Here is a 19,020-nt window from a genome sequence, read left to right as displayed (position 1 = left end):
AAGCAGAACAAACGCAACCCTGGTGAGGTTAAATGAGGCGGCGAACGAAGCAGCTAAAAGATTTTTTTTTTTCAAAAAATAAACGTTCACTTTATTTTTCTGAATCCTGGGTATTGAAACGACATCGTTTCCGTTGTACGGACGGGAAGCCCCCGAATTTCTGTATGACCGTTTGGCTAACGGTTGATTACGCAGTTGCGAATTGCGGTGTCGGAACTGAACGGAGTTCCGACCATGGTGAGGATGCTTTCGAGGGCATTCCGATCTATAAAGCCCCATAACCCTAACCCTAAACCCCCCAAATCTTCACTTTCTCAGTTACAATCATCATCACCGTTTGCACCATCAGCATCACCGTCATCGGCGAGGACTTCACAATCAAGATCTGCATCTAAATCGTGGTCTGTTTATCTCATCCTGTGCACCAATGCTCCCATCAAGACCTACGTTGGCGTCACCACCAATTTCTCTCGACGGTATGTTCAACTCTCTCTCTCTCTCTCTCTCTCTCTCTCTCTCTCTCTCTCTCTCTCATATTTATAAACTTGGGTTTAAAGCTTTCTCATATTTATGAAAATTTATTGTAGTTTGGAATAATTTGGACCATTGAATTCAACGATGACCAAATTTGGATACAAATGATTTTGAAAGTTCACCCAAAAATGCTGCAATGTAGTTAGAGTTTAGTGCAATTCAGCTGATATATGTAGATTCAGATGATAAGTTCATATTGGGTTTCAAAATCACCCGTATATATTAATTTTCAATTTGAAATCCATGTCCATGATAACCATGATTGGATTAGGATAATCATGTCTTCTGTTGCTGATGTTTTGTTATAATGTCTGCTGCTCTTTTGAAAACCAATAAATTCTGTTTAACAAGATATTAGGCACCAATTAAAAAGTTCATTCAAAATTATGAGGTGTTGGGCAATTTACATTAAATATTATTGTTGTGCCTTGCATCATCCATGATTTTACATGCCTTGGAACTTGAAGCGATTTTTGAAAAAAATAGATTTATCTTAAATTTTTGATTGGTTCATGCGTGTATAGTGTATACATGTGTTGCATATCTGTATGTATAACATACATTTTCATTAATCTGTTCATGAATCCAAGATTAGAATAAACATATGGACAAGTCTATCTTGCACTCATTTTCCTTATGCAGAAATATGTGCGTCACATAACAAAACATTAAATCTATATTTCAGACAGCTTCATCCTTCAAACTAAGGTGTTTCCTTGGTGTAGCTTTGAGTTCCTCACTTTTTTGAGTTTGTGCATGATTGTTTGAGTCTTGTGATTCAATTAGACTCTTGTGTAGGAGATAAATCAAGAGTATTTTTGCTTTACCAAATTGATAGGCTTTGCAAACCACGTAGGGCTTGAATATCCTTATAGAGTGCGACACTTGTATCTTAGTCCGATTGGTTTTGCATTTCTTCTTATTTTATTTAATTTATTGCTCCATATTTTTGAAATTTGACCTGCAGTTTTTAAGGAGAATTGATGACGTCACGTATGATTATTTGCAAGATATGTGTACTATGAAAATTAGTAAGGGAAACTTCAAAATAGTAGACAATAAAAATGATGCTCCGATTTGTGCTTGGAGTGAACAAAATGGCAGCTTGACACATTTACCTTCTAATCACTTGCTTGGAATGGTGAAAAACTGGCAACTGTAGGCTAAATTTTGTTTGTTTTTAAAAGGAAAGTAAAGGAAAATACTTGCTGTTCTTGTTTTAACAAGAAAATAGAGATTTGGAAAATTTCAGTTTTCTTTCAAGTAGTATTTCTTGAATGTAAGAAAATAACAAAGTTTCTGACAATGAACATGGATTTTAAGAGAGAGATGTGAGCACCTAGTAACCATCAAGAGTGTTAGTAGTCAAATAGATTTTTTTATTTAAATAAAGGGGGTACACAGACTATAATGTGTGGAAGATAAGGTTAACTCAGGTGAAAATCTAACTATACAGCATAGGATGTTAGTGTTAGAGATATATGCATTAGAAAAAAAGGAGAAACTCAGTACAAGAGAACTAGGTGGTGGAGCTTAAAGGGAGAAAATGTAGTTACGAAATGATAAAAGAATGCAAGTGGCAATAGAAGATAACGTAAGCACAAACACTATACAGAATGATAAGGCTAATTATATTAAAATATAGCAAATGAGGTCTTATAGGAATCAAAAGGAAAAGGTGCAATTGGCGAAGAGAGTTGATAATGAGATGAGGATGTCCATAAAGTAGTTTAGAAAGAAGTGTGGCAAGATAGACATGGCAACAATGTAGAAATAGGGAAAAAAATTATGGAGGAATTAAAAATTGAAAAGGAAAGTATTAGTAAACAGAACTCAAGAGTGTACAGTAACTTGTATAACCAACTAAACACTAAAGATGGGGAGAAAAGACATATGCAAACTTGCTAGCGCCTAGGGCTAGAAAAGGCACGCGTAGAGACCTAGAAAATTTCAAGTGTATAAAGAGTAAGGATTTTAGTCTATTAGTTAAAGAGGAATATATAAAAGGAAGATGGAGCAATTGTTTAAGCTAATGAAAATCTGGTGGGATCCCTAAAATGAGAATTGAAAAATGAGAAAAATCTGATAACCTAGTATTGATCTGTAAAACTAGATTTCAAAGAATGAAACTCTGGCAAAGGATAATGGAAGAACGACCAAGATTAGAAACATTAATTTTAGAAAATCAGTTTGATATTATACTTGGACGGAGGTTATATATCCATCTATAGGAGACTAATATAAATATTAGAGAAAATATGCATTTCACACATGGTTTGTGGTGGGTCCTAGAAAAGAAAGAAGTAAGCAATAGATTTATAGACATTATTAAGGATGTGTGGATTGTGTCTAATGACTAGCGTTTAAGACTACAAGGAAAGAAGTTAGAGAATTCCTGAAAGATGTACATCATGGGTGTTTTTGTGTTCTTATGTTTTTGCTGTAGTTATGGATGAACTTACAAGAAATTACCAAAATAGGGTTCCTCATTGTCTATTGTTTGAGAATGATTTGTCGTGATAGATGAAATTAGAGGTGAAGTATAATCTATGCTAGAACTATGGAGAGATGTTTTAGAATCTAGATGTTTCAAGATAAGCAGAAGTAGGAAAGATTATATGAAACCCAGTTTAAGTAAATTTAGGATGAATGTTGATAAAATGAAGGAGTGAATCTAGTGTGTTTTGTTACCATACAGTACCCTTAAAAAATTATAGGATGGTTATAGTACCACTTATGTTATATGGATCAGGTGTGAAAAGGAGAAAAGTAAATGTTTCTTAAATGAGAATCTTAAGATGGATGAATGCGCATAAATATAAAAGATAAAGTAAGAAACGAGCACATCTATAGTAGGGCGTAGGCTAGGCATACTGCTTGTAGAATGACATATACCAAGTAGACGAAGCAATGCCTCATGGATGAAAGGTGTTTAGCTTATGTAAAAGAGGTTGTACATGGACTGAGGTAGTAGAAAATATTTTATAGCATTGTATCTTTTGAGGATGTCTTTGGGTCGTGCAAATGGTAGAAAAAGATTCATATAGCCAGCCCCACCTATTGGGACTTAATAGTCTTGATTATTGTTGTTACTGTTGGAGAAAATAAGGAGTCTCATTGGATATTTGTCAATTATCTTTATGGTACACTGCATCTCTCTCTCTCTCTCTCCTCTTAAGGATTTCATCTTAATTCTAGTCTTCTCTACTATATTAGGTGGATTCCGCATTAATTCTTTTAGCATATCTTTTTTTCATTTTTACTAAAAGCATGCTTTTCCCTTTTTTTTTTCTTTTCTTTTTTTCATTTTTTTGGTAGTCTAAAGGAACATAATGGTGAACTAAAAGGTGGTGCAAAAGCATCACGTGCAGGAAGGCCTTGGATTTGTGCATGCATAATTCAAGGTTTTAAGGATCAAAGTGAAGGTATCCTCAACACCCCACCCTTCCCGCTGAACAATTTTTTTTTTCTTTCATTCTCTCTTAAGCAGGTGTCATTATTTCTGTACCAATACTTGAAACAGGGGGATTTTGAAAAATTACAAATCAGACAAATCAGAAAAAAAGTAAAAATAATTCTATCATGCTATTATGGATAAAATTAATACCTATCTCTTGTTTTATTTTATTCATATATTTATTTATTTTTGTGATGCTTCTCGAACCTTATCCCACGTGAGAGTTTGATTTGAAAATTTCTTCATCCTACAGTATTTTTTTCTGGTGTGCAGTGGCAGATCCAGATTGGTCTATTTATTTATTTATTTTGGGGTTGGGGATGGGGATGGGGATGGGGATGGGGGTGGGGGTGGCGGTGGCGGTGGGGAAAGATTGACTACGTGAAAAAATTATATTTTATACATTTCTCACATTTTATTTGCAATTCTCTGAATCTATTAACCTATTGTTTTGGGCTAAGACATTAAATTTTTATATTAAAAACTCTATTCATTTTAAATTTTATTTATTATATGTATTAATGTTATTATAGATATTAAATAGTCTTAAATATACTTAAAACACTAATTTTTCCTTTTAAATATTTTGGAGACACTCTATCCTGTTTGAAATTGTTGAAAAAACATCTAAAATTTGCACAAAAAATTCATTATATCTCAAGAAAGAAACACAATGTATGTATTGTGCACACAAAATTCCACATATATTTAAAATAAACAAAAATAAAGTAAAAGAAAATAGACTTCTTAAAGGCAAAATCTTTTATAAAACTCTGCAGCAAACATATTACCAAAATATAGCTTTGAGTCTTCATCACTATTAAGGTCAATTCCTAAGACCCAATCATTGAGGGTCAAAAAGAAACATAAATTTTTTCTTAAAATTTTTTTTTGTTTTTTTACTAAGTGTTGATTTTCATCTGTCTTATTGTAATTTATCTCGAGATCAATGCGGTGTGTAAAGGAGAAGTTAAAACAAAGGGGTCTTAGATTCAAAATTTAGAATGACATATGGAGGGATTTTAGAAAGAAGATGCACTACTATTGCAACTGCTCAATAAAGGAATTTGGTTGTCACTGTTGGTGTGCTCCATTTTTTGAGTCAGTCTCTAGTGTTTCCTAGACAAACTGACCAAACATTATTCAATATGCTCAGTTGCTAAACTATGGCATGGTTCATGTATTTGATGATGTTTAAAGACCCTAAATGTTTTCTGGTATAGTCTCACTCATGCTTTGATTGATGAGGAGTAGCTGAACTTTTCCATGTAAGTATGTTGGACTGATCCTTTAGATAGAACTTGTAAGCTTGACAGATTGAGCACAAAAAATGGAAAATAAAATGAAAATTATTTTTTGCCAGTACAAGAACATCATTACCTACTTTTTTGGTAAAATAACATCATTACCTCTGAACTCTTTTTTTATTCATTTACTGTACTGTTGATACTTGGGTAATGCCAATGAAGTATTTTCCAGATAAAGTTGGCTTTTCTTTTTCAAAATAACATCTCAAGGCCATGTATGTGAGTTGAAAAATTTAGTTCTAGACAATTGTTCTCAGCTATTTATACTGATTAATGTGTCCGTGGCATTGGGTTTTCTTATTATCCCACTTTCATATTCACATCAACGTCATAATGATTGTTGTTGTTCTTCTCCATTTACTTTCGGTGAACTAATTGGAGTGTGTTTCTTCAAAATTAATGAACATGGTAACTTACAGATTCTTACTGTTTCATGTGCTTTTTGTTGACATATGGTGGTGTTTAGTGATTGAAGGAAAATGATTCATTTTTTTGTTAATTGTATTTATTTATAGCTTGCAGTTTTGAATCAAAATGGAAAAATGTCTCGAAGAAATTGCCCCGCAAAAGGAGTGACAAGACAGTAAAGCAGGTTGACAACGGCTCACTTGTGTTGCAACACAGGCAAGCAGCTTTAAATAAAGTCAAAGACTCAACTGATTGTAGTAATTTAGAGATCAATTGGCAATTGGAACCTTTTTGATTTGATAAGGCCCATGCTGCTTTCAGCTAGTTTCTTTGATTAATTTATACCCCACTTCAATATATGAAGCAACCAAAAAAGAAAAGTGTTTGTATAAACTGGGAAGGTACAATCTTCTCAGAACATCATGATTGGTCCTCAATAATACCGCTTCATTGTATAGTTGAATGATTGACTGTGGTAACATTGGATACATTAGGAGTGCTTCAGAAAGGAAACTTCAGTGTGACTGTGTCTTGGGTTGGGTCATTTTTCATGCAATATTTTGTATGTGCTCACTTCAATAGGAAGCAAAATGTACACTTCTTTGTGGGCAAGAGCAGCAACCAACATCATAGGTTATCTCTCTCATAATACTGGCTGGTACTGTTTTAATTCCATAGTAACCTTTTAATCAACTAGTAAGCTGCAAATATGGGTAGCTAACTTGGTCGATTTTCTTTACATTTGATTTGCGTCTTTTTATTTTGTTAGATTTTTACGAACAAACCGGAGGAGGGAGTAGGGGGGGGGGGGGGGGGGGGAGAAGAAGAAAAGGGTGAGGTTATCTAATTCTGGGATGTCGACATCCCATGGGAATTGGACAATTTTATCAAGTTTTGCTGGAGTTGAAATAATTCCATTGCATTTTATGAAGTTCAGCTCATGTTTTTAACAATTTGTTTATCAAATGATCATTTGAAGAGTACTCAAAATCTTCTTTTTGGTCATTTTTTTACAGTCATGCTAAGAACAAAAGTGCTGAAGCTGCTGCCTTCATAAAATTTTGGCGCCATCCTTGAAAATTTCTAGATTGTTTGGTGAACTTGAATCTCTGTTTGATGACTTATTTTGCTTGTAGTTTATGTTGATTCTGCTGTTTGAACTCATTTTGTGAGTATACGAAACCCAGCTGAGAGGAAATTATTCGTTGACCTTTGGCTTCAACATTGTTGAGTAATGCAGATGTAATTTTAGGTATTTTCAGCAGCTCCAGGTGCTTTTTTCACCTTCAATGCTTTGTTTGCGTAAATTGGTGTAAGCATAGTTCCACTTAGGATGGGCAGATCAAACTCAGATTTTTGTCGTCCCATTCCCTGGCCTACGATTTCCTCTGATTCCTATTAAATAAAATTTAAAAATTCTAATGAGCAAATTCATTTAACCCAACCCTGAATGGATGCAAAGTATTGTTGTTTCGAGTCATCTCTTGTTGATGGCCTTATCTTTAGGGCAGCTTTTGTGAATGAACTGTTAAAATTTAATGTTTTGCTAAGCTGTGGGGTTTGTCTTTTCCTTCCTTTGGGTATTGGGAATTCAACATGAAAGATTTCAATACATGTATGATTTTCCTAGCTCTCTCTCTCTCTCTCTCTCTCTCTCTCTCTCTCTCTCTCTCTCTCTCTCTCTTCCTTCAACACTCCATGTTTATGCGGCAATAATAATTCTATTATCCTACTTAAAAGTAAGCAATGGTCAATCTAGTGCCCCTAGAGGAGGCTCAAAACTCTTCCTACTTTTCCCCAATTGCATTTATCTCTTACAAATAAAAGAATTCAAACCCACGGCCTTCCATTTGGGAATGGTGATATAAATTGTTGGGATTTGCTTAGTTTAAGATGAAGTTAATTTAAGATGATATATAAAATTATGCTGTTAAAATTTAGCACTAATAAGATGATATTAAGATTGTTTGGCCTCATATGAAAGATGAAATTGTTTTAAAGGAATTAGTCGATCAATTTTTCTGAAGAACCCTTGCATATATATAAAAGCAAAGGTATTATTGCATCATTCACTCGATGCATATTTTTTTTTTCTTTATTTCAAACATTTTTTTTATTGCTCATTGAACCTAGAATAACAAAAATTAAAAAATCAAAGGTATTAAGGTTTACTTTCCATTTACTTGACCTAATCAACCATGAGAAAGGCAAGAGTGAGAGTTGTATGCTTTGTCTAGGAGACAACATGTTATTAGCCAAGAACCAAGGTTTGGACGCGTAAGGCCATGCAGCCATTTAATAAGTTAGACATTACCAGTGAATGTATATTTGATTGTTCCATTTTTATCATTAGATCAATGTTTATTTATTTATTTTTATTTTTATATCTTAAAGAGTTCTACTGAATTTATGTACTTTAGCTGGAGCTTCGTTTTCTTTATAGATGGAATAAGCACAAGAGTGAGAAAGCCTTAGCCTTTATGTCAATTTTACACTGGCAAATACAATATCAGCAGTTTGGAAGTTCAGCAATTAAAGAACACTAATAATCTCCTCCTAACTCCTTCCTTTGCTTTAGTACATATCTCTCTCTCTCTCTCTCTCTCTCTCTCTCTCTCTCTCTCTCTCTCTCATGCAAGATGCAACTCTACTCACATCCCGCAACCTCCTCTCCTCTTCTCCAATCTCTTCAATCCTTATTACCATTCTTTTTTCACCTTAATCTTCATTCTTGTTTTGTTTATGAAGGGGTGACTAAGCTTAGTCCCTGCTAAGCTTTTCAGTTCATCCATAGTTATCCATCTTTTTCAAAACATTTTTTAGATAGGTGATTATGAGTCATTCAAGGAATATGTTAAGGATTAAAATTTGAGGCTTCCATGTCAAAAGTCTCGCTTGTAAATCTTATTTCATGATGGATAGATTATCTGTATATTGTATAGAAATTATTGAAAGAAGGGATGACTTTTTCTACCAAAAGCCAACATATTTAAAATCACTAATGCCTGCAAGATGGTTTGACTTGAGGTAGCCCCTTTGGCCAGGCCACAGGGGCTTGGTGTATCCAGTTAGTGGTTACAGCTCATGACAAGCAAGAATGGACTCCAAAGATGTGTGAATGTTCTATGCTTTTGTTTTATTGATAGCTTTTGCAGGATTGGACTCAACTCAACAGTGCAAAATTTGATTAGACTGAATATGATAATTACTTTAGCTTTATGCTTAATTTACTATTTAGTTGCTATCATAAATTACAAATAACACGGTAAGACCCAAAACAGGATTAATTAGTCAGATATTAAAAATGAAAAGAGATAATTGTGGCCCTTTCAGAGAAGGGTAGGTTAAGTTTTTATTTTGTTGTCAATAGAACCATGAGGTCCATCACCTCTCTCTCTCTCTCTCTGCCCAGAGCACTTGAGTTGTCTTGGGGCCAAAGCTACAAGGACCATTGTGAGGGGCCATCAGAAACAGGCTTTTGGAATCAAAGGTGGTTTGGAAATTGATCAACGGGAAGCTCAATTATTATTATTATTTTTCTCTAAAATAAATTCCTTGTAAATGATGATGGAAGTGTTTGTGGTGCCGGACACCCCACTTGTACCAAACACCAATACTACAACTATTACTATTGAATATATAAGAAAATTAAAGTAATACAGAAACTAATAATAAAGCAATAAAAAGAACAAGACAAAAAATTTACGAGATTCGGTATAGAATTACCTACGTCCTCGGGCGCTGATGAACAATCCACTACTTCTTGACAAAGTACAACTTTGAGGTGTGTTTTACAAATGAAGAGTTGAGCTCTTTATATAACTTCAACCTCAAGTCTACAAAACACTTCTCTCAAATGTGGGACAAATAATATAAAAAATTCAAAACAATCATTTATACTAATGTGGAAGCATTCTACCAATGTGGGACAAAAACAACAAATCTCCACTTTGACGATAAATTCAACAAATTTTTCAGTCACCAACATTTTCTAGGGTTCCACATCATCAGCGCCTTCCAAAAATACTCAGATTTGCAAGATATTGATCAAGTCCAAATAATGTTTGAACTTGATTGTTGTCACAATCTTGGTTAACATATCTGCGAGATTTTCAGTTGTAGCAATCTTTTGAAGAAGTATCTTGCCTCCATCAATAATATCCCGCATAAAATGAAATCGAACGTCGATGTGCTTCGTTTGTGCATGGTAGACTTGGTTCTTTGCCAAATAAATAGCACTTTGGCTATCACAGAACACAACAATGTGCTTCTGAACAATTCCCAAATTTTCAAGTAAACCCTGCAACCAAATAGCTTCCTTAACAGCCTCTGAAGCTGCCATGTACTCTGCTTCTGTTGTAGACAAGGCAATGGTAGACTGTAAGGTAAACCTCCAACTCACTGGACCATTAGCAAATGTAAAAATATATCTAGTAGTTGATCGACGTTTATCCAAATCACCTGCAAAATCCAAATCCACATATCCAACAACACATTGTTTAATAGTATTATTTTTCTCAAATACTATACCAATATCAATAGTATTCATAATATATCTCAAAATCTATTTCATAGCTTGCCAATGTCCTTTACCCGGATCATGCATATACCTGCTTACCATACTAACAGCTTGTGAAATATCAGGTCTAGTACAAACCATTGCATACATCAGACTACCAACAACACTTGCATAAGGAACCTATGACATATACTTACGTTCATCATCTGGTTTAGGAGATAAAACAGCACTAAGTTTGAAATGAGGAGCAAGAGGAGTGCTTACTGGTTTTGACTGCTCAGACATGCCAAAACTCTGTACTACCTTCTTCAAATACTGTTTCTGAGACAAACTAACTCTTCCTCTCATTCTGCCTCTGCGAATCTCCATGCCAAGTATCTTCTTTGCTTCACCAAGATCTTTCATCTCAAACTCTTGATTTAACTGACTTTTCAACTTGTTGATTTCTTCCCTATTCTTTAAAGTTATCAACATATCATCAACATACAAGAGTAAATATATAAAAGATCCATTTTGTAGTCTGTGAAAATAAATACAATGATCATGTTTATTTCTGATGTACTTCTGACCCATCATAAACTAATGAAATCGTTTGTACCACTGTCTTGGAGACTGTTTTAAACCATACAACGATGTACCCAGTTTACATACCCAATTTTCTTTTCCAGCAACCTGAAATCCATCTGGCTGAGTCATATAGATTTCCTCTTCCAAATCACCATGTAAAAATGCAGTTTTTACATCGAATTGAACTAGTTTAAGATCAAATTGTGCTACCAAAGCCAACAAAATTCGAATGGAAGAATGTTTAACAACTGGAGAAAATACCTCATTATAATCAATGCCTTCTTTCTGTGCGTAGCCCTTAGCTACCAATCTAGCTTTGAATCGAACATTATTTGCATCTGGAAATCCTTCTTTCTTTACATAAACCCATTTACAACCAATTGCTTTCTTACCCTTGGGTAGTTGGGCTAGCTCCCAAGTCTGATTTAGATGAAGAGACTGCATTTCTTCATCCTTTGCTTTCTTCCACTTGTATGATTCTGAGTTCCTCATTGCTTTTTTGAAAGTGTAAGGAACATTATCATCTACAACTGGAAGTGCATAGGCCACCATATCAGTATACCGAGCAGGTTTTCGAATTTCTCGTCTTGGCCTTTGAGAAACAATTGATTCTTATTGTTGTGAAGATTCTTGAATTGAAATCTCCTCTTCTTGTACACTATTCCCCACCATAACTGGAGAGTTACCTTGTGTAGTCTCATTTCTCACTGGGTTTCCCAAAATTGTCTCAACCTCCACCTGTTGTTGAGTACCACCGGTCTTCTCTTCAACTCGTGACTCTTTGCGTATTGTTTTCTTCATCATCGCAAGTTCATCAAAAGTTACATCTCTACTTAAAATCATTTTTTTCGTCTCTAGACACCAAAGACGGTATCCTTTGACTCCTGCGCTTATCTCCAAGAATATTGCTTTCTTGACTCTTGGATCCAACTTAGATTCTTTAACATGATAATAAGCCACAGTACCAAATACATGTAAAGAATCATAATCACTAGCAGGCTTTCCAGACCATACCTCATAAGGTGTTTTTCCTCCTATTGAAGATGATGGTAGACGATTGATGAGATAACACACATATCTAACAGCCTTAGCCCAAAACCTTTTATCTAACCCAGCATTATACAACATACATCGAAATTTCTCCAGCAAAGTCCGATTCATGCCCTCTGCCACCCCATTCTGCTGTGGTGTATTTCGAACTGTGAAGTGTCGAGCAATACCTTCATCCTGACATACCTTCATAAACGGGTCACTCGTGTATTCACCACCATTATCTGATCTGAGCAGTTTAATCTTTTTGCCAGTTTGAGTTTCAACTAATTTTTTCCACTTAAGGAAAATATCACACACTTCATTTTTATGCTTCATAGAATACACCCAAACTCTTCTAGAAAAATCATCAACAAAAGTAACAAAATAATGCATACCACCTAACGAAGCCGTTTTTGTGGGCCCCCATACATCTGTATGGATGTAGTCTAAAATATCTTCAGTCTGGTGGATTGCTGTGCCAAATTTCACTCTAGTTTGTTTTCCCAGAATGCAATGCTCACAAAATTCAAGTTTGCACACCTTTGCACCCTTTAACAAACCTCGCTTAGCCAATTGTTGCAAAGATTTTTCTCCTGCAAATGCTAATCGCATATGCCATAACTTGGTTGTATTTGAACCTGCATCTTTTTCAGAAACAACAGCTACTGAGCCAATAACTGTATTACCTTGTAAATAATACAAGTTATTTTTCCTTATTCCTTTCATCACCACCAGCGCACCTGATTTAATCTTTAAGGTTCCATCTTTCAAAGTGATAGTGAACCCTTTGGATTCTAAGGCACCCAATGAAATCAGATTCTTCTTTAGGCTTGGAACATACCTAACATCAGTCAAGGTCTTAATAGTTCCATCTTGACATTTCAACTGTATTGATCCTATTCCAGTTGTTTTACAAGTATTATCATTTCCCATAAAAACAACCCCACAATCTAATTCTTCAAAATTAGAAAATCATTCCCTATTGGGACACATGTGATAGGAACAACTAGAATCCAAAATCCACTCACCAAAATAATGTGACGAAGATGTTCCAACAAGAGAAAAATCTGACTCACTTCCATCATCATTGGCTATATTGGCATTAGAATGTGCTTTTCCCTTATTCTTCTGCTGTAATTTAGGGCAATCTTTCTTCCAATGCCCTCTCTCATGACAAAAGGCGCATTTATCTTTAGCAGGTCTCCCACGAGATTTACTCCTCCCATGAGATTTACTTTTCCTTCCAGGCATACGACTCTGAGAACGTCCCCTTATTGTTAGTGCTTCTGCTGTTTCCTTATGGACCCTCTGATCCTTCTTTCTGCATTCAGTACTAATCAATGCAGTACAAACAACATCATAAGTAACTTTATCTTTCCCATACAATAAAGTGGTGGTCAGATGTTCATACTCATCAGGGAGAGAATTCAGTAACAATATGACTTTATCCTCATCTTTCACCTTTTCATCCAAATTTAACAAATCAACCAAAATTTTATTGAAAACATCTATGTGGTCATTAATCAAAATACCTGGTTGATACTGGAAGTGAAACAATTTCTTTTTCAAATAGAGCCGATTTTCCAGACTCTTGGTCATAAATGTATCTTCCAATGTCTTCCACAATTTTTTTGCTGATGTCTCCCTCATAACACAATATTTCTGATTTTTGGCGAGACATAGACGAATCGTACCACATGCCTGACAATTGATCTTTTCCCAATCTCTGTCACCCATATCTACCGGTTTATCATCCAAAGCAATATCTAGTTCTTGTTGATACAAGATGTCCATCCCCTCACATTGCCACATACCAAAGTTATTGGTACCATCAAATTTCTCCACCTCAAACCGAACATTAGCTATCGTCTTCGATGATGATGTCGAAACTGAAGGGGTTGGAGTTCGTGTGGACAGAGTTTCTTCTACTGCTGCACTAGTTTCTGCCATCTTCTATATATTCAATAGCAACCAACAAAGCAAAAGGCCTAGGATGAATAGTACGTACCAACTGTGTCTACCCTGTTTTATCCTATGAAATTCCACTTTGACCAGGCCGACCTCCAGGGAGCGACTGAGCCGCAATGGTATTTGAGCACTCGCTTAGACAAGGTCTTTCTTAGGCATCAAAAGTGGAATCAAGGATCCTAATAGAGGAACACCTCCGTATCAACACTATTCAACCAGCTCTGATACTAATTGTTGTGCTGGGCACCCCACTTGTACCAAACACCTATATTACAACTATTGCTATTGAATATATAAGAAAATTAAAGCAATGCAGAAACTAATAATAAAGCAATAAAAAAAACAAGACAAGAAATTTACGAGGTTCGGTATAGAATTACCTACGTCCTCTGGCGCCGATGATCAATCCACTACTTCTTGACAAAGTACAACTTTGAGGTGTGTTTTACAAATGAAGAGTTGAGCTCTTTATATAGCTTCAACCTCAAGTCTAAAAAACACTTCTCTCCAATGCGGGACAAATAATATAAAAAATTTAGACTTATATACATGGATGAACACCAACTTGACCCAAAAGTTTAAGCCTATCTGGTCTTGAGCCCAACCACGTATATTAACACCCATCATCTATTCAAATTTTTCAATGTGAGACAAACTCACAAGTAGAATTCTCAACAACTTGTTGGGAAACTTGAACAAAAACAAAGATAAAATACACACAAAAGTAACACCAAGATATACGTGGTTCGGCCAAAATCTGCCGACATCCATAGGAGATATAGCTAGTATTTTCTGAAAAATACAGAGGAGGAGGAGGAGGAGGTAAAATACTCACTCAAAACTCTCTCAACTCTCACAGCTCTCTCTACCATCCCACTCTCTTCTCTCAACTCTATTTTTCTGATGATTCTTTACATTCTCAACACACCTATTTATATACAAAGGGGATTAATTACACAAGGAAAAACTGTCACAATCAACTTTGATTTTTTCTCCTAATTTTGTGGAGAACCACCCACAAGAGAAACCGCAAGTTCTTGAAAAACTGCTTCATTATTCTTATTTTAATTTAGGGTATGGACCTATCAAGAAGATGAGAAAATGCATCTTTGTCTTAGATATGCAAAATTACAAGTTTTCTGATCCTATTTATTTGACATCCGATGCTCAGGAATTCCACAAAAATTTCCTCATCATACTGTTTTCATACTTTCTTTTTCCTATCTTGGTCAAATTACATTTTGCCTTTCTTTTTTTGGCTACTTTTTCTCATAGCTATATTCATACTACGATTTTTATTGATGCCCAAGATCGAATCTTTATCTCTGTATCCATAAATTGTGAAAATAACTTATAATCAAGAGAAAGATAAAAAAACTTACGGAACTCTCGGTGGCTTCCGAAGATGTTCTCCTACGCTTATATCAGCATCCCCATAAAGTATATAGGTAAGATATTATAGTCATTATGTAATCTTAGGCTTCCTCCAAGGGTTTTAATGCTCCAAATTGATGTTGAATGACCTTGACAATGTTGGGGTTATACGTTCATAGTGACTGATATTAAATGACACTTATGGGCTTTAGGGATGTCCTTTGGAATTTTTTTGTTGCTCCACCTTTTTATTATTATTATTATTATTATTATTATTATTATTATTATTATTATTATTAATCCCTTCAACCATTAAATGCTTGAATTAAGGTGGGTTTGGGTCATTTTTTGTATCTTGAATGCTTGGACCAAAGTGACATTTGGGCCTTTTTAAAGGTATTTCCTAAAGTTAGCCCCTCCTTCCTTAGCAGTGACAAAGACTTGTTAATTAATGAAATTTCTAAGGTTATCACATTGGGTTTTTAGATCAAGATGACCTTCTTTTTCACAAGCATTTTCCAATGTTGCACCTCCTATTTACATGACAATGGTGACTTGCTCATTAATGCCTTTTACCAAGGTTACCATCTCAAATTCTTAAATCAAGGCAATCTTCTCTTATTTGAATTTTTTCAAGGTTACTACCTCAAGAGTGACCTATTCTATGAGATTATTTGCCAAGGTAAATTTTGGCTTTTGGTACTTGTACAACTTTGCTAAATGGTGCTTTTGACATTTTTTATACCTATACTTGTAATTCCCTGACTTTAAAACCATTTTTTTACATAAAATATTATTACTTTGATAATACTTTGATACCATAATACACGGTCAAAGTCAACCCGGACCCATGGGTACCGGGAATTTACGTATTTATACATACATATTACCTAAGCAGCGGAACCAAAATATACTTACATATGTACAATACCAGAGTTTCACTGTTACTACCTATACACATATATACCCCAAAAATCCATCATGAGTCTGACCCAACTACTTACCTTGCAACTGGGTAGTACTTATGAACTCCTCTATCACGGAGCTCGCTCCACTTGTCTATCAGGATTTCCTGAAATATTTGTAATGTTAGGGTGAGACACCTCTCAATAAGAGAAATAGACTAATATCAGTGTGTGACAACGTGAGTATTATTATATTATAAACATATACTGCAAATAATGTAACTGTAATATATGCATATCTTAAACTGTAACTGATATCATATGAAAATCTCTACTTTTAAACAGGTTCATACTATAACATAATGAATTTCATATCTTTAAAATCATATGTTAAATCTGTATTTTACTGAAATTATACCCTGGATGTATATTTGTGTATCATGACTCCACCCCTTATGATCTGGGTTGTGCGGCCCGTAAGTTGGACTTAACGCTGGTTGACCTACCAGGTTAAGTCAAACATAACATAACTATGCACAATTGCCCACCCAACCTGATCTGCCCACCCTACTACACCAATAACCTCTAGGGGTCAGTAACACAGTGGGTATCCTACTACACCGCCTACACTTCCGGGCTAATCAGCCACCGACTCACACTTCCTGAATAGTGTGGTTGCATTGTCGGCTATACCCAATCTAGTTCGCCCAGCCTACTCACCGACAACCTCTGGGGGTCGGCACTTAGTGGGTATCCTACTACACCGATTTGAATAACTAGCTACGGTACCGTGCTCTTAACATAAGTAACCATCCGGATTCTGATACTATACAATCCCTTTGATATAGCACATATATTTCTGTTTATAAATAACATTTTCATGTTCCTGAAATAGAATATGACTTTTACATATTTCTGAATAAAACTGTTATTTCATAATTTCTGAATCACTAATCACGGCCTCTGTGCCGGCTATCATATCTCGGCATCTGCCCCGGCTATCATACCTCGGTATCTGCGTTGGCTAACATATCATAATATACTGGAAGTATCTTTAATTTCTGTATTGATTATCATCTTTCTAAAATTACTGTAATATCATGCTCATTCCATGAAATAAAAAACATATTCTAATATACTTTTAATACATTCAATTTATACTCATGCCACATGAGTGAGTAATTCTATATAATATTATCTAGCCTAGAAAACATAATTTACTGATAAAATGTTATTAAATTTAAAGTCATGATTTACTCAGTTCAACATCAGTATTTCCCAAAACTAATTATATCATACAAATAATTTCTGAAACATATACTGTATAATAAACGTTAAATTTTCTGAAAAACCTAACTTAATTTATTCCCTTACCTGGTCTCCTGAACTACGCCTGCAGGGATCCCGAAATTATACCCATGGCACTCACCTGAGTCCTGAATTTCAAAAAAAAAATTCCTACTTACTCAATTCAACCCCAAAATGCTCAATATTTTAGCATTTCCAAATTTACAATAATTAAATAACAATTAATCTCTAAATACCTCCTTATCATTTTTGGGCTATACCTACGACGACCCCACGAGAAATCCGTTCCATTAGACTTGTAGAGAATTATCCCTAAATTCTCATGGTGGTGTCCGATCGTCAATTCGACTTAAAATTTAAGAAAAATTGAGGTGAAAGTGAGAATTTACCTTATCCCAGGGGATATGCCTACGTCACTCCTGCGACAAATCTGCTCTGATAGAAATGTCGATGATAGAGAATGGAGCCTAGTGGTATTTTTTGATTTTCGATCGGTGCTCGTTAGGCCGACGAAATTTAGGAGAGTGAGAAAGAGAACGAGGAGAGAGAGAGAGAGAGAGAGAGAGAGAGAGAGAGAGAGAGAGAGAGAGAGAGAGAGAGGCAAGATGACGCTGGGGGAAGCTTCTGGGCGTGCGCAAATTCAAATCAATTGAATCCTGAGGAAGTTCCGGAGGATTCCTATGTATACATATATATTTATAATACTAAATTATTTTATATATATATATATATATATATATATATATATCATGATACTTGTATTTCTTTTATTAATCAATTAACTAATTAGCCGATTAATTTAATTAATTAATTTATTATTCTTTTATTTTTATTTTTATTATTATTTTATTATATATATATATATATATATATATTATATTCACTACATCCTTCTGTAATAATTATTTTTGGGGCGTCACATTCTCTCCTTATAAAAATTTGTTAAATACAACTTCAAGTAAAATCCATCGTTAACCCGATAAGTTTTTAGTTAATCTTGTAAACAACTCTATTAGAACTAATAGCTAACATAAATCGATGGATTATACATCCTGTCCTAATATACCTTACTTCAGCACCAGCACTCAACAATTTCAATTTCCATCTCTAGTCTTCCAAAGATCTAACACCAACATAACCTTAAAAAAATCAATAGACAATTATCTTTTGATTATGACATGACCCAAAAATTTCGTATTAGTTGTCCAAAACCCACATTTCCTATTTAGCATATAACTGATGCTCTCATAATGTTCGTAAAATTAATCACAAATGTTGTTCACGCTCTTCTTGAGTCTTTGAATACCCCAAAAATCATCCATAACAATTATATTAAGTTAATCCAAGTATGGTTGAATAACTTGATTCATCTTATCCATGAAATGTAAGGTGCATTGGTAACCCCAATTGGTAGCATCGAAAACTTATAGTGATCTTACTGTGTACTCAATTCTATCTTTGGGATATGTAATTCCCAAATCTTAATTAGTGATAATTTAATTGTAAATCAATCTTAAAAAATTTTGGGGTTTTACCAATTAATCAAATAATCCACCAATCTCTGGAAGTCGATACCAATTCTTAATGTAACGTGATTCAACTTCTAATGATTAATGCATAATCTCAAGGTCCCATTATGTC

At 34.7% G+C, this 19,020-nt stretch overlaps 1 protein-coding gene across 2 annotated transcripts; it reads left to right on the top strand.

Annotated features, from left to right (window-relative positions):
- Positions 1–9: 9 nt before the first annotated feature.
- On the top strand, positions 10–6,996 carry LOC131163962 (structure-specific endonuclease subunit SLX1). Of its 2 annotated transcripts, XM_058120827.1 has the most exons (4): positions 10–476; positions 3,853–3,959; positions 5,814–5,922; positions 6,723–6,996. In XM_058120827.1, exons 1-4 carry the CDS (start codon positions 235–237, stop codon positions 6,781–6,783), a joined length of 519 nt encoding a protein of 172 aa, XP_057976810.1. In that variant the 5' UTR covers positions 10–234; the 3' UTR covers positions 6,784–6,996. The 2 variants fall into 2 exon arrangements, with proteins under 2 accessions (XP_057976810.1, XP_057976809.1); XM_058120826.1 differs by lacking the exon at positions 6,723–6,996 and having other exon boundaries at positions 12–476; positions 5,814–6,169.
- Positions 6,997–19,020: the final 12,024 nt, after the last annotated feature.

Source organism: Malania oleifera, chromosome 9, assembly GCF_029873635.1.
Source record: "Malania oleifera isolate guangnan ecotype guangnan chromosome 9, ASM2987363v1, whole genome shotgun sequence".
Lineage (NCBI taxonomy): Eukaryota > Viridiplantae > Streptophyta > Magnoliopsida > Santalales > Ximeniaceae > Malania > Malania oleifera.
Note: the sequence above shows the minus strand (reverse complement) of the source record. Positions and strands in the feature narration are given on the sequence as shown.

Coding starts and splice junctions, on each gene's coding strand:
- LOC131163962 (XM_058120826.1), top strand. CDS start 235: ATGGTGAGGATGCTTTCGAGGGCATTCCGATCTATAAAGCCCCATAAC. Junction 477..3,852: donor ACCACCAATTTCTCTCGACG/GTATGTTCAACT, acceptor TTTTTTTGGTAG/TCTAAAGGAACATAATGGTG. Junction 3,960..5,813: donor TTTTAAGGATCAAAGTGAAG/GTATCCTCAACA, acceptor ATTTATTTATAG/CTTGCAGTTTTGAATCAAAA.